This window comes from Cicer arietinum, chromosome 7, assembly GCF_000331145.2.
Source record: "Cicer arietinum cultivar CDC Frontier isolate Library 1 chromosome 7, Cicar.CDCFrontier_v2.0, whole genome shotgun sequence".
Taxonomy (NCBI): Eukaryota; Viridiplantae; Streptophyta; class Magnoliopsida; order Fabales; family Fabaceae; genus Cicer; species Cicer arietinum.
This window is the reverse complement of record NC_021166.2, coordinates 15,600,692-15,615,203: the sequence shown is the minus strand read 5'-3', so window position 1 is coordinate 15,615,203 and position 14,512 is coordinate 15,600,692. Positions and strand designations below refer to the sequence as shown.

The following is a 14,512-nucleotide window of genomic DNA, read 5'->3' as shown; positions in this document are numbered from 1 at the left end:
TTTCAAAAATTTTGAATTTGAAGTTTTTTGTTTAAATATATACATATTGAATTTTCAAAATTAAAATTGATCGGTGCGTTAATTTTCAAATCAAATTTATAGAGAAAAAGTTACTTACAGAAAATTTTGTTTTTTTTTTAAATAAAAAAATTCTTATATTTTTCAAAGAAGAAAAAACTTGATTAAGAAAAGACGAGACCTTAAAAGAAGTAACGGAAGACAAAATAAACAAAGAGATTTAGTTTTGTTTATTTTAATGACTTTATATTTGTGTTGTGTAGTCTTTAAATTTAAACGAATTAATATGATTTTTTAAGTAAAACAAAAACAAAAAAAGAGCAGAATCAAGCGCATGTTTCCCTAAGATAGTAACCAAATTTGTCTTAAACAAACTCCCTACTCCGTCTCTTTTGGATCATTGATAATTTCCAACTTAAAAGAACAAACATTTTTCTCTCTCTTCTCTATCAATTTCACTCTCACCAATCCACCTTGTTCATAACTAACACAAATCATACCTATGGCACTTCCTAACAAGTCACGTAACAACAGAAGACCATCATCAACAACATCCTACACTTCAACTTTGACAACATTAGTCTTTATTGCACTTTGTGTCTTAGGTGTATGGATGTTATCATCTAACTCTGTTGTTTCACCTAAAACACGTTCTGCTATTGATAATACTAACTCTGCTAACGATTTTTCTTCCAATGATGACCAAAATGACCAAACCACCTCAACAAACAATGACGACAACAACAACAACAACATCAATTCCGACGATTCCACCAAATCTGATACCACAACAAACATCATCAATTCTGATGATTCGACATCTGATACCACAACAAACAACAATGCAGATGAATCCACATCTGAAACCAACACCAAAAGCCAAGATCAAAAGGAAACACCTGTGTTTGGAGACAATCCTGGTAATCTACCTGATGATGCTATCAAAACTGATGATGGAAACAATGCTGTTAATACCAACAACAATGACCAACAGGGTAAAATCTCATTCACTCAAAAACATAAACAAGAAAATTCAAACAATGATCACAAAAACGCTGTGTCTGAGAAAGATGAGCAAAGTACTCAAGTGTCTGAAGCAGACAACAATCACAAGGATGTTGTTGAAGATGAAAACCAAAATGCAAAGGGTGGACAACAAGATGTTCAAAGTTTTGACAATGATAATAATCAAGGGTCTAAGAGTAATGAAGATGAAGTGAATGAACAACAATTGAAAGAAGAGAAAGGTGAGAATGAAAACATGGAAAAAGAACAAAAGAAAAAGTCAAAAGAAAAAGATAATGAGAGTCAGGTGGAAACACAAAAGAAGGCTAAACCAGAGAAGAGGAGAAAGTCAGCGAAGAAGGAGGCGAAGAAACAATGGTCCACACAAGCAGATGAGTCTCGAGGCGAAAAAGAGAGACAAAATATCAATGAATCAGGTAGTAGCAGCAGCAGCAGTAGCAGTAGTAGTGTTGATGATCAAGAAGGGCAAGATTTGAAGTGGAGTATTTGCAAAGTCACAGCTGATGCTGATTATATTCCATGTTTGGATAATGAAAAATATCTCAAGACTTCACATAGAAAACATTATGAGCATAGAGAGAGGCATTGCCCTGAGGATGCACCAACTTGCTTGGTTTCACTTCCTAAAGGATACAAAACACCTGTTCCATGGCCTGGTAGTAGAGATAAGGTGGCTTTCTTTCAAAGAAACAAATACTTAAACCATTTCTTCTACTACATATTCCCTTTCATAAATACTATAAATACTATGAAACACTGACATAAACATCATACATGTCACTAACACTCACACCAAATATGGTTTCAATTTGAAGTGTCTATCCTCCATATATATATATATAGATTAATAAGTTTCTCAAAATTAAAAACTTTACTATGTGTTTCAACAGATATGGTACCACAATGTACCACACATTAAACTAGCTGAGGTGAAGGGACACCAAAATTGGGTGAAGTTGACGGGTGAGTTCTTAACATTTCCAGGAGGTGGCACTCAGTTCATTCATGGTGCTCTCCATTATATTGATTTTCTTCAAAAGGTAATGGTTATTTTTCTTAATTAGACCATATGATATACATACTACATAGTAGTTACTACTTAATATCCTAGTTTTAAAATGTGGTCCGCAGCTGCAAATACAGTTGCAATATAAATTTTTTAAAGGTCTTGCAATGACATTGCAACTGCAATTGCGGCTAGATCAATCACATTTGTCTGCATTTTGTGTAATATCGAAGTTTGCAACGTCACTGTGACTGCAATTTTCTTGTTGGTATATATAATATAAGTGTGTAATCTCACACATAATTAATGAAAAGAATGGTTGATTTGTTGTGCAGGCTGAGCCTGGTATTGCATGGGGGAAGCATACAAGGGTGATATTGGATGTAGGATGTGGGGTTGGTAGTTTTGGAGGTTACCTATTTGAAAGAGATGTCCTTGCTATGTCATTTGCCCCAAAAGATGAACATGAAGCACAGGTGCAGTTTGGACTTGAGAGAGGGATACCAGCCATATCTGCTGTCATGGGTACTCAAAGGTTGCAATTTCCAAGCCGCGTCTTTGATCTTATACATTGCGCACGGTGTCGCGTACCTTGGCATGAAGATGGTTGATCTCACTATACAACACCTTTTTATTAATTACTCTCTTGTATTTTGTTTCAGATACATGTACTTTTTTGCTTATATTTTGTTAGAGAGGGAGTAATGTCATAGTTGCATTCATCATGGCTACTGAGATATTTGTTTACTATGTTATAGGTGGTTTGTTGCTTTTGGAATTGAACCGTGTTCTTAGACCAGGTGGTTATTTTGTATGGTCTGCTACTCCTGTCTACCAGACACTTGATGAAGATGTGGAGATATGGAAACGTATGATATATATAATATATCTTATCTTTGTTATGTTGTAGTAATGAATAATAACTTGGAATTTTCATAGATGCTGATATTTTGCTATTTTCTTACAGAAATGACATCTTTAACTAAGTCCATGTGTTGGGATCTTGTGACCATAAAAAATGATACTCTGAATCAAGTTGGTGCTGCCTTCTTTCGCAAAACTACTTCAAACGAATGCTATGAACAGAGAGACAAAAGCCAACCTCCAATGTGCAAAGATGATGATGATCCAAATGCTGCCTGGTAAATATCTCTTGTTGGAAAGAAGTGGCTGAGGACATGATTTTACATTACAAAATCCTTAATATTATGAAAAACTGCAGATAAATACGACCAATGCAGTTAAAATGGCTGCAATTAATTTTAAAAAAACATGCAAACATGAGAAAAGCACAATGTAACAACTCTTTCTCATTTTGATTTATTCATCAAATATGTTATACTACAGGTATGTACCTCTACAAGCTTGCATGCACAAGTTGCCTGCTGACAAAACTGAAAGAGGAGCTAAATGGCCTGATGTTTGGCCTAATAGACTACAGAAAGTCCCATATTGGTTAAACAATGCAGAGGATGGAAAACCATCTTCCAAAGACTTCGCAACAGATAGTGAACGTTGGAAAAATGTTGTAGATGAGCTTACCAACATGGGTGTTGGTTGGTCTAATGTGAGAAATGTCATGGACATGAGAGCTGTCTATGGAGGGTAGGCTTTCAACTTTATGAAATATACTTTTAGTTTTAGTCCTAATAATGAAGTTTCTATAACAAGTATTAGTAATGATATTATTGAATCATTGATGTTGAAGGGGTGATTATCAAAGTCATGTTATGTCTCTGTAGATTTGCAGCAGCTTTGAAGGATCTTCCTGTTTGGGTATTCAATGTGGTGAATGTGGATGCAGCAGATACACTTCCTATCATCTATGAACGAGGTCTTATTGGAATATACCATGATTGGTGTGAATCCTTCAGCACATATCCAAGAACTTATGATCTACTTCATGCAGATCATCTTTTCTCAAATCTAAAGACAAGGTATAAACGAAAGTATTGTTTAAGTTCTTAGCATTTTTTCATGCAGGCTTAAGAATTTGCACCACAATGATTTGTTTTAATTATCTTGTTTTGGCTTTGCAGGTGCAAGCTTGTTCCTGTTATAGCAGAGGTTGATAGGATAGTAAGACCAGGAGGTCATTTGATTATCCGTGACGAACCTAGTGCCACTGACGAAGTGGAGAATTTGTTGAAATCTCTGAATTGGGAAATAACATCTAAAACTCAAGAGGGGGTACTCAGTGCCAAGAAAGGTTACTGGCGACCCAACTCTTAATGTTCAATCTAAGATTTTATATTTTCAAACAACAAAAGCATTTGCAGTGACATGGGGTTCGGTCTGTCACAAGCCTTAAATGGCGCAACAGTTGTCAGGAAAACTCGACACCCTTCTATTGATGTACACCATTCAAGCAGCAAAAACAGGAGATACTGTAATACACAGTTAAGAAGTTATAGAATTTGTAGTTTGTCGTTTTCCAACGTTGTCCAATTATTTTGTTCGATGCTTGCAATAAGAACTAGTGACTCGCTAGGTTAAATAATTGAAACATTGGCCAACAGATATAATAATAGTCTTGTAACTTAAGAAATTTCTGTTGCATAGAAGTTGTTTCTTCAACTATTTCACATTACGGTTTTTGTTTTATGTGAATAACCTTGTTGATGGTTTGGGAGAAGTTGAATGCATTCAAACAAATATCAGTAGAATGCATTCAACTTTCCATATCATGTATGTTTGGTTCAATTTCAAATATCGGCATCTCATTCTATGCAATGTTATGTTTGGTTCAATTTCAATTTGCATCATCTTTAGTCCAAGTCCTTTCCATATCATGTTGTAATACTTGATATTTAGTTTGAATGTTTTGTCAATTTAATTGTCCTCAATTGTTGCCAATTTAGGCATTGGCTCTTTATTAGTTCCTCTTGAAAACTGTGTTTCTTTGATGGCATCATGTCAGGCAAAAGAGATAGAAGGGTGCAAAACAATTATGAGAGAAATATTTGGTACCTTAAAATATTGTAGGAGTTCCCGAACCCCAAGAACTATATCGAGTTCTAAGGAACTAAAAACTCAGTCATTTATATAAGCATTGACAAGGCATCCACTTAACCCATATATTGAGACAGGGAAAATAAGTATGCAATGCTAAAACAAAATGCACACGGCTCAGATATCAGAAACACCATCATTCCTACATAAACAAATAAACTTGACCTTTCTATAAATGAACAACTATAAACTTATTGAACTTATTTTAGTTGAGAACGTTTTATAAATCAAAAGTAAAAAAGTTAGTATAACCAAATATTCAACATTATAGAGAACAAATAATTGTAGGAGTTCCCGAACCCCAAGAACTATACGAGTTCTAAGGAACTAAAAACTCCTAACATTTATATAAGCATTGATTGATAGAGCTATTCATTTGACCCATATATATTATAAATGTTAGGAACTAAAAACTCCTAACATTTATATAAGCATTGATTGATAGAGCTATTCATTTGACCCATATATATTAAGTCAGAGAAGTAAGCAAATGCTAGATCGTTCCTACCTATCTATGTATATACTTGCAAAAGGCTTTTTTAAACAAAGAATCATAAACTTATTCGACCAAAAACGTTCATTGCAAGTATAAAGCTAATCAAAACAGAATTATAACATTTGGATATTGAACAATAGAAGTTAAAAGAATTGTAGGAGTTCCCGAACCCCAAGAACTATATGAGTTCTAAGGAACTAAAAACTCCTAATCATTGATATAAGCATTGAATGAAAGAGCTATTTCACTTGACCCATATGTATTAAGTCAGAGAAGTAAGCAATGCTAAGTCATTCCTACCTATACAAGCATATAGTTGAAAATACTTTTTTAAAATGAAGAATCATAAACTTATTCAATTACGAACGTTTTATAAGTTAACCCAAACCCAATATTATAGTATATGGATATGGATTTTCAACAATAAGCCAAAAGATTTGTAGGAGTTCCCGAACCCCAAGAACTATAAGAGCTCTAAGGAACTAAAAACTCCAAATAGTTTATATAAGCATTGACAGAGGCATCCACTTAACCCATATGTATTGGGCCAGGGATCAAATGATCAATTAAGCAATGCTAAAACAAAGGAAGGACAACATTTATGATATACCCTAAAAAAATTCGCTTTCTCTAATTTCAGCTTTATAACGAAGGATAACATTGTAATTACATTATTATAAAAGCAGTTTATACATATGATTATGGCAATTAACAAACAAACTCATCTTCATGTCTTTTTATCCTCCCAAAATTTAGATCTGCTACAGCATTAACATTACCAAATAAATAATCATTGTACATTCAAAAGGACAAGAAAAATTTGATCATACAAGAAAAATGAAATCATGAATGGTATTGTTGACTATTAAAATACATTAGATAACACCATATCATATTATTACAAATTTACAACAAATATTTGACTTGATATCTATGAATTGTGAATTATTGAAGAAATGAATGGAAAAAGAAAGATATTACTAAGATTTAGGGTTAGGATCCCCTTGTTTGTAAAGCTTATTATATTCTTCAAGCTCATCATAATAAACATCCCAAACGCATCGAACGCATCCACTACCACAACAATCACCGGGATCCGGTTTCTCCGGCGGAGGAGGAACCTCTTTCTCCTCGGCGTTGGGTTTTGGTTGGGGTTGGATCGGGTGCGGCGCGGGTGTATGTGTGGTTGCTGTGGCTTCGGCCATGCGATACGATTGGAGAAAGAAATGGGAAGAGGTTCGTTGGAGGTGAGAGTTAGTGTTGGCGGCGATGATATTTAGAGGGAGGAGTTTTTGTGTAAAATCAGAAGCTATAGGTCTCATGGTGAACGCCGCCGCCACCAGAACATGTTTGTATTTTGAATGAGATTGGAAACAACCACAATGTTCAATAATTTAGCTTCACTCGCTGCCCTTTTATGCAAACCCTAACCTTTTTTCTTCTTATTATATTGCCTTTTTGTAATTATTTATTACACATTTTTTGTATAAGTCAATTTTCATGAGCTAAATTTGTGCATTCAGGTAAAGGAGGGTTGAATTTTTTCTTGTAAAAAATTAAGGGGAAAAAATGGTGTTTTTTTGTTAACATTTTCAAAAAAATATTATATTCCTAAAAATGTGAAAAAATAATTTTTTTTAATGTAAAATTTAAATTACACTTTTCATTACTCAAATTATTTTTCAATTTTATTTTAATTCTGTAAGTTTAGTCTAAAGATAGCAATAATGATAGTACTCTAAACCATTTTTCAAACAATTGAATTTTTTTGTTGAAAAAATTAAATTTTATACCAATTTTAAGAAATACAAAACAAAAATAGTTTTTTTTAGGTGTAAGATAAAAATATTTTTAAACCGTAAAAACACATTAAATCATGATAAAAATAATAGAATAGATTAAACTATGATATTAGTCTTAGATGTGTGCAATTGAAATTTAACGTATCTTATTATTAATTCTAATTGTATATTTTTTAGATGTTTGGTTATAAAGAACACTTCAATTTTAATAAAAAAGGAAGAAAATAAAAACACTTCAATTCAGCCCTACTGGCTACTGGCTACTGCTAAAGTCTTTTTCCCGACGGACCTATTATTAAAATTCTAAAGTAGGTGTTTTATACACTGTTTATTTTGCTATTTTTGACTTAACCATTGTATCTCTCCAACTTGGCAGCTTAAAAAATTGTTATCAACAACTATTATTTAATTACATCATGATCTACCTGTGAAAAATAAGCTTTGCAACTTATATCTGCTCCTTGTTCTTCTAAGATTCTTATCAATATTCATTAATTCTAAAATTTATCAGTTTAGGATTTTTATTTTAAAAGAGAGGATAAATTTCACTTAATTAATTCACATAATTTTAGGTTGAAATTCAAGACAAAACGTTCATTCTAACAACAATATTTATCAATTGACCTATAATTTATATCGATATTTGTCAATTAAATTAAGACTTCAAGACAATTTAACATTTGTTTTACTCTTCAAATCTACCATTGTGATACTCTAATACACGATTTAAGAAATTGTTTAATCATGGTATATTTGAACTAAAACCTATTATTCCCTTTACTTTTTGCATGGTCATTAGTCTTTTTTATGCAAAAAAAAAAAAGTTTTTGGGTCAAAATGAACCGAATTTCCATGGCCTAAACCATATTTATATTTAGATTTCTCGGATTTGGTCCATTTTAACAACGTTAATTATGGTGATTTGATGAACATAATCTTTTAAAAATAGTAAAGTTCGATAAGTTTCTTTGTCTTATTTATTGTTGTTTTATGTTTTTTCCATATCATTTGTTTTTCCCAATTTAACCAAAAAATAATAGTAAAATGATGTGAATATAGGTGTCAGTTTTATAAGTCTACTAATTATTGGTTTAAACTCACATGCTAGAGAGGTCAAAAATTTCATAGTTATTAAGGCCTTTAAAAGGAAGCCTTCAAAGCTAAAAAACTCCAAAAAATTTGTGAGTTAAGTGGGGTTTATGGATCCACTTTTTAAAATTTGTTGATAAAAATTATTTTTAGATTTTTCTCACAAAATTTTTTGAGAAAAAAATAATTTTTAATTTTTTTTGATATGTTTCTGAGAAAAATGAATTTCGAAAATTTTTTAAAAAAAAATAAAAAATTCTAAATTAACAAAACATTATGTTCGTGAGCCTCTCACTTAAGACCATAAAAATAATAAAATAATATGTTAAAAAATTATTTCAATAGGAATCTAATATTAAGGGGTCTTATGATTTTTTTAAAGAGAGATTTTGAATTTTTAAACTTAATTGACGAATCGATGTGTAAATATGCTAGTTTTGATATTGGTCACTTGGTTATACATAGGGGATGCTTGCAGATTGAATTGATAAATTTTTTAGAGGAAAAATCATTTAATCCAATTACATTAATTTTATCTCTAAAAATAAAGCAGATGTCTAGTAACTCTTCAAAAAAGAGTATTTACACATCAGAAGTATGCAAAAAAATCTTTTTTTTTTTAGCAAAGTGTTAAGAGTCGTTTGGTATTCACCCCACGAGACTCTCGTACTTAATATATTAATCTTAGGCTAAGTCCTAATAAGACTACACTTGTACATGTGGAATTTGACATTGATTAATAATTCTAATTTAACTTTAAAGATAAACTTTTTCTGTATTAACCTTTTAGTTTCTAAGAGAAATGGGTTTTAGTAATTTGGAATTCGATCGAGAGGTAAGTAAAGTCTAGTCACTAATTGTTTCAAAATTCATATTATCTTAAATGATTTGTTTCTAACTGAAAGTCACATTAACCATTTTAGTTTAAAAACTTGATTATCTTAGATATTAACATTAAAAGAAGCATTTAACCTACGAGATCGGCCTAAGGGCCAAGCAATCCAAACTTAGACTTTAAACCTCAAAATTTGGACAAAAATATTCAATTCAATTATGAATATATAATATGACATATTAGTTATAGATGTTTACCTAATTCAATTAGTCAATATCAAGTCCATTTTAAATTTGGATGCAATAAAACATTTTTTTTATAAGCCTTGTATTTTTTTTCCTTGAAAAATGTCTCACTATAACATGATTTAAGCCACTAAACATATTGGACTCCCGTTGCTAATCTAAGTAATATAATCACTCAACGTAAAAACATATGTACTCATTCCAGTTTTTTTTTTTGAATAACCCTTTTTTTAAAAATAATTATCAATCTACTCCCTTTAAAAAAATATATATCGATTTATTCTACTTTTAAAAAAGAGGAAGATCTCTGTTTGCAAAAAAGACTTCATGAAGAACGTCTCTTTTTGCAATGACGGTTTCATATTAATTTTGTTTTTATTTTTTAAATTTAAAGAAATCACCTTTTGAAAAGGGAATTTTGTACTGACGATTTTTTTTATTAACAAATAAACGTAAAATAATAATATAATTCATTAAAATTGATAAAATTCAACAAAAAAAAATCTACAAAGGTTGTGATAAAATTAATTTCGAAGGGAACATCCAGTACCACATCATAGGATGTTGAGGGGGGGAGTGATGTGGAAGAACTACTTTCACCTTGAGTCTAGTTGGATATTTGATTCAACAAAGTATATAGATTCTCAAAGTTTGGAATATGGAAACTTTGTTGATACATGTTATTAAATAAATGATCGATTAATTGATTCGTTACAGAAACAAATTGTTTGAAATTTTTGCAAAACCAAACTATATACTCATAGCTTTGTTTAAATTCATAGGTTGACCATGAAGAATATATTTATTTCATTCATTTGCTCTTTGTTCTCTTTTATTTGTAGAATAACGTCCATGTTCCTTGGTGGTATTTTTCCATGATCCTTAGTGGATGTAGTATTTCTTGTGGCAGTCTAAATTGTAATTTCACTCTATCTGTTTAATGCATTTCTATTATGTAGAAATAAATCAAGTAGATGCATAAGAGCTTTTTTGGTAACGAATGCATAAGAAAAAATAAAATAATATAAATTAATTAATATTTTAATATATTACATTGTTAATGCCCGTGTGATCAATTTTTTAGGTATTATAATGAGGAGTATCACTAAATTTCATACTCTTTCCACTATAACAACAAAAAGAAATTTGAACGTTAGTAAATTAATTAATAGTTGGCTTAATTATAGTTTTGATCTCTTTAATTTTACTAATTCACGAAATTAGTCTCTCTATTTCAAAAAGTGATAATTTTTGTCTCTCTTTTAAATTTTTTAACTAAAAAAATAGTGGTTCAAGATATTTTTAATGACGTGACATACAATCTCATAATGTAGAACCATCTACATGCATTAACTGTTTATATGTTATTAATTAAATTATAAAAAATAAAAAAAATTCATAAGTTGAAACTAAAGTGTTTAGAGAGTCTTATTGCAATTTAATGGATATTAATCATTCAACATCGTCGTATCATATGTGACATCGTTTAAAATATATCACATCAGTACTTTTTAGTTAAAAAATATAAGAGATGAATCAAAACTGTTGAATTTAAAATAAAGGGACCAATTTCACAAATTGGTGAAAATAGAGAGATCAAAATTGCAATTAAGCCTTAATAGTTTTATAAATATAATATTTACCTTTTTTTTTTATAGTAACTGATGATATTTACCTTTTTGTGAATGGAAAATGTGGCTCAAGATTACTTATTGATGCAATAAATGGCATGTGGTACCATGTCCAAGTTTGAAGTAGATGTGTACATCTACAAATCAACATAACACCAAGTTCAAATGCATGAGACAGTTCTCTGTAAAGTATTGTCAAACACGTTGAACTCCAATTGTATTGTCCTATCTCTCGCAATGCAACATCTTTCAACATTATGGTACATTCACCTGTTGGAAGATGAAACATGTGGATTTCAAGTCTCCATCTTTCAACTATAGAAATAAAAGTGAATTGTCTATTTTATAACTTTCTATATGTGATACATTACTGAACTTGGCTTGATTCAACAATGGAATCATTAGAGAATTTGGTGCAATATATTTATGGCTAAGTGTTCTTAAATTTTGAGACGAATTCTGTAAAAAAAAAATGCAACATAAGTATAACATAAATATAGTATAAAATAAGTGTTAAATATGTTTTGAGTCCCTATAAAATTATGACCTTATAAGTTTAGATACATTAAAAGATGAGAGTTTAATATTTTATAGAGAATAGTATAATATAGTACGAATTATATACTATACATAATATAAAATATATAAGCATAGTATAAAACATATAACATAAAATATAAAGAATTACTCATAAAGTTTTGAATGTATTGTAGCGCAAATATGTGATTATCATCCTTTCATAATAAAATAATTTAGACCACAATAAAATTGTGAGAGCGAAGAAGAATACGTAGATGTTGAAGAGTGAAAAAGTATAAATGTGTTGTGTGGAGAATGAGGAGAAATTTGGTCTATTTTGACCAAGAACCATCTGAACACGAACCGTCTCAACCTAAACCATATATTACACTAGTTGACTAAGAAGAGATAATTGATGAGATGAAGATGAAATATACTTCAATGAGGAAAATGACGATGATAACCTAGAGCCAAAACCCCATCTCGTTGCAACGACATACGATCCACCATTCCACATGTGTAACCTAAACTTGAAGTATGTTGATCAATCCTCCGAATCTGGTATGTCTTCTAATGAACCAGCATTGGATTATTACTGTTACTAGCACTGTTAATCACAACCTTCTCACCCCTTCCTCTCAATAGAAAATAGTGAATGTTTTCCTTCTGTGAGAATCGAACCTAGTACCTAAGAGATAAGTATCATTGTCCATTCATTCCCACTACCAATTGAGTTGTGCAATTTGATCAATACAAGTATGTAATTAAATGTGTGAATCCACAATGCTTGTTCAAATGCAAGGTTTCACTAGGCAAAAAAGTAAGCAATGAGTGACTAGCCGTTTGAAATAGCCCCACAAATGCACAAATTCCTTTTTGTCACGGGATCAACGCAAGCTTGACTCTAACGTCATATGTGAAAGTATAAAGTCTCTTTTGAAAGTTAACTCGTCAATTACAGTGAAAGTAATCATTGCACATATTCGGATACGATTCAACTACACAATCACCTATAGAAAGGAATGGATGACAAATAATAAGGCTATCGAAAAGATTTATGGAAATTGGGAGATGTCTTACAATTATCTTCCAAGGTGGTTGTTGGCCATGCAAAAAATTCTTCGAGGAACTATTGTGAAAATGAAAGTATCACCTGCATATTATGATAATAATTTGTTAAGGGGATCAAAAAATTTCAAACAACTATTCTAGGCTTTTCCTCCTTGTATCTCATGGTTCCAATTATGTAAACTACTTCTCTCCATAGCTAGAACTTGATTGTATGACAAGTACAAAGGGACTCTTTACTAGCAATTACATAGGATGGGAATAGAAACATAACTATCATTGTTTATGCACTTGTTGGAAGGTGAGACAATAGGTATTTGGGAGCATCTTTTTGAAAAATTTGAGAAGGCATATGACACCTCAAGTCCATGTTTGCTTGATTTCATATAGACATGAATCCACTAAAAATGCTTATACTAATCCAAGTAATGGCTAACATGATCCTTCGTCAACACATGTGTATTGCATCCAACACATTGCACAATATTTCATGAGAGAGTTCAAGGACAAGGAACCTCAAAAAAAGTTGTCTATATAGATAATGATCTAAGTTTTTCTTAGTATATTTTCCACTCATCACTTTATAATACTCGACAATTTTTACCTCATTCATAACAAGATATGCGTTGAATGAGTCATCCTTCAAATATTACCACAACAAAATGAAGATGACAAATCTAGAGGCTTTAAGACGGGTCAATAGTATCCCCAAAGTAGTAGACTATGACATATTCTCAAGGTCGACGATTAGGACACACGACAACCAATTTTTCCAAGTCAATAAACACAGTGCTCAAGGGTACACACAATCTCCCAATCATCGATTTGGTTCAATCAACTTACTATGTATTGGGGGTATTATATGTAATATAGGGACAATAACATCATATATCATTAGCTTCTGGTCAGTATTACACAAACAGGTGCATAGACAAGATTAAATATTAAATTGATAAGTCTAACACCCACCAAGTCATGCAATTCGACCGAGAATGTTATTCTCTCATGGTGCATGAAACATTAAACCCAAGAGAAGTGTAGCCAATTGGTCATTTTAAAGTCAACCTTCAAAGAAAATGGGGTGACAGTAGGAAATTTCAGGTTCTACATATGCCCTGTTAACATATCATAACTGCATGTTTTTACAATCGTCAAAACTATTTAGTACATCTGTCTAACATGTGCAAGGTTGTCAATGTATTCAAAATCTACAAAGAAGAGTTTTCACCTAAATCCTATGAAGGATATTGGTCCCGTATGAAGGTAAAACAATATATCACAATTGAAATGCGGAGAATTAAAAAAATCGTTCCAATAGTACTCACATTAAAACTAAAATGAACATTATGAAAAAAATGTCAAAAAAATGTAGAGTATGTCGATTAAATGTCATACTCAAAAACATAATTTAAATGTTACTAACAACTTTAGTCAATCTATATAATTTTTTATTGATTTTTATCAATTTTAATTAATTATATTATTATTATTATAACTATTATTATTTGCGTGTGTTTGTGAATAAAAAAAAGTACAGAACCTCAAAGGTGATTTCTTTAAAAAAAAAAATGAAATCGTAGTTGTAAAAGGAGATGTTTTAAATTTTTCATATCCCAAAAGTAGAATAGACAGCTGTATATTTTTCAAAAGAGAGTAGATTGATAAATATTGAAAAAAAGTTATCTAAAAAAAACTACTATTTGACAAAAAAAAAAAAAAAAAAATACTAAACTTCCCCCCACTATCCGCAACACAAAAACAGGTA

At 31.0% G+C, this 14,512-nt stretch overlaps 1 protein-coding gene across 1 annotated transcript; it reads left to right on the top strand.

The window, feature by feature from the left end:
• The first annotated feature begins 328 nt into the window (after nt 1–328).
• On the top strand, nt 329–4,822 carry LOC101509028 (probable methyltransferase PMT23). The gene is made up of 8 exons (XM_004509266.4): nt 329–1,714; nt 1,935–2,084; nt 2,386–2,656; nt 2,809–2,919; nt 3,018–3,192; nt 3,398–3,655; nt 3,793–3,987; nt 4,090–4,822. The coding sequence occupies exons 1-8, from the start codon at nt 521–523 to the stop codon at nt 4,280–4,282; spliced, it is 2,547 nt and encodes an 848-aa protein (XP_004509323.1). The 5' UTR covers nt 329–520; the 3' UTR covers nt 4,283–4,822.
• Nucleotides 4,823–14,512: the final 9,690 nt, after the last annotated feature.

What these genes read in the sequence shown, in the direction of transcription:
- LOC101509028 (XM_004509266.4), top strand. Translation starts at nt 521, where the DNA reads ATGGCACTTCCTAACAAGTCACGTAACAACAGAAGACCATCATCAACA. An exon ending in GATGATCCAAATGCTGCCTG is followed by an intron (nt 3,193 to 3,397) that starts GTAAATATCTCT and finishes GTTATACTACAG; the next exon opens with GTATGTACCTCTACAAGCTT. An exon ending in TTCTCAAATCTAAAGACAAG is followed by an intron (nt 3,988 to 4,089) that starts GTATAAACGAAA and finishes TTGGCTTTGCAG; the next exon opens with GTGCAAGCTTGTTCCTGTTA.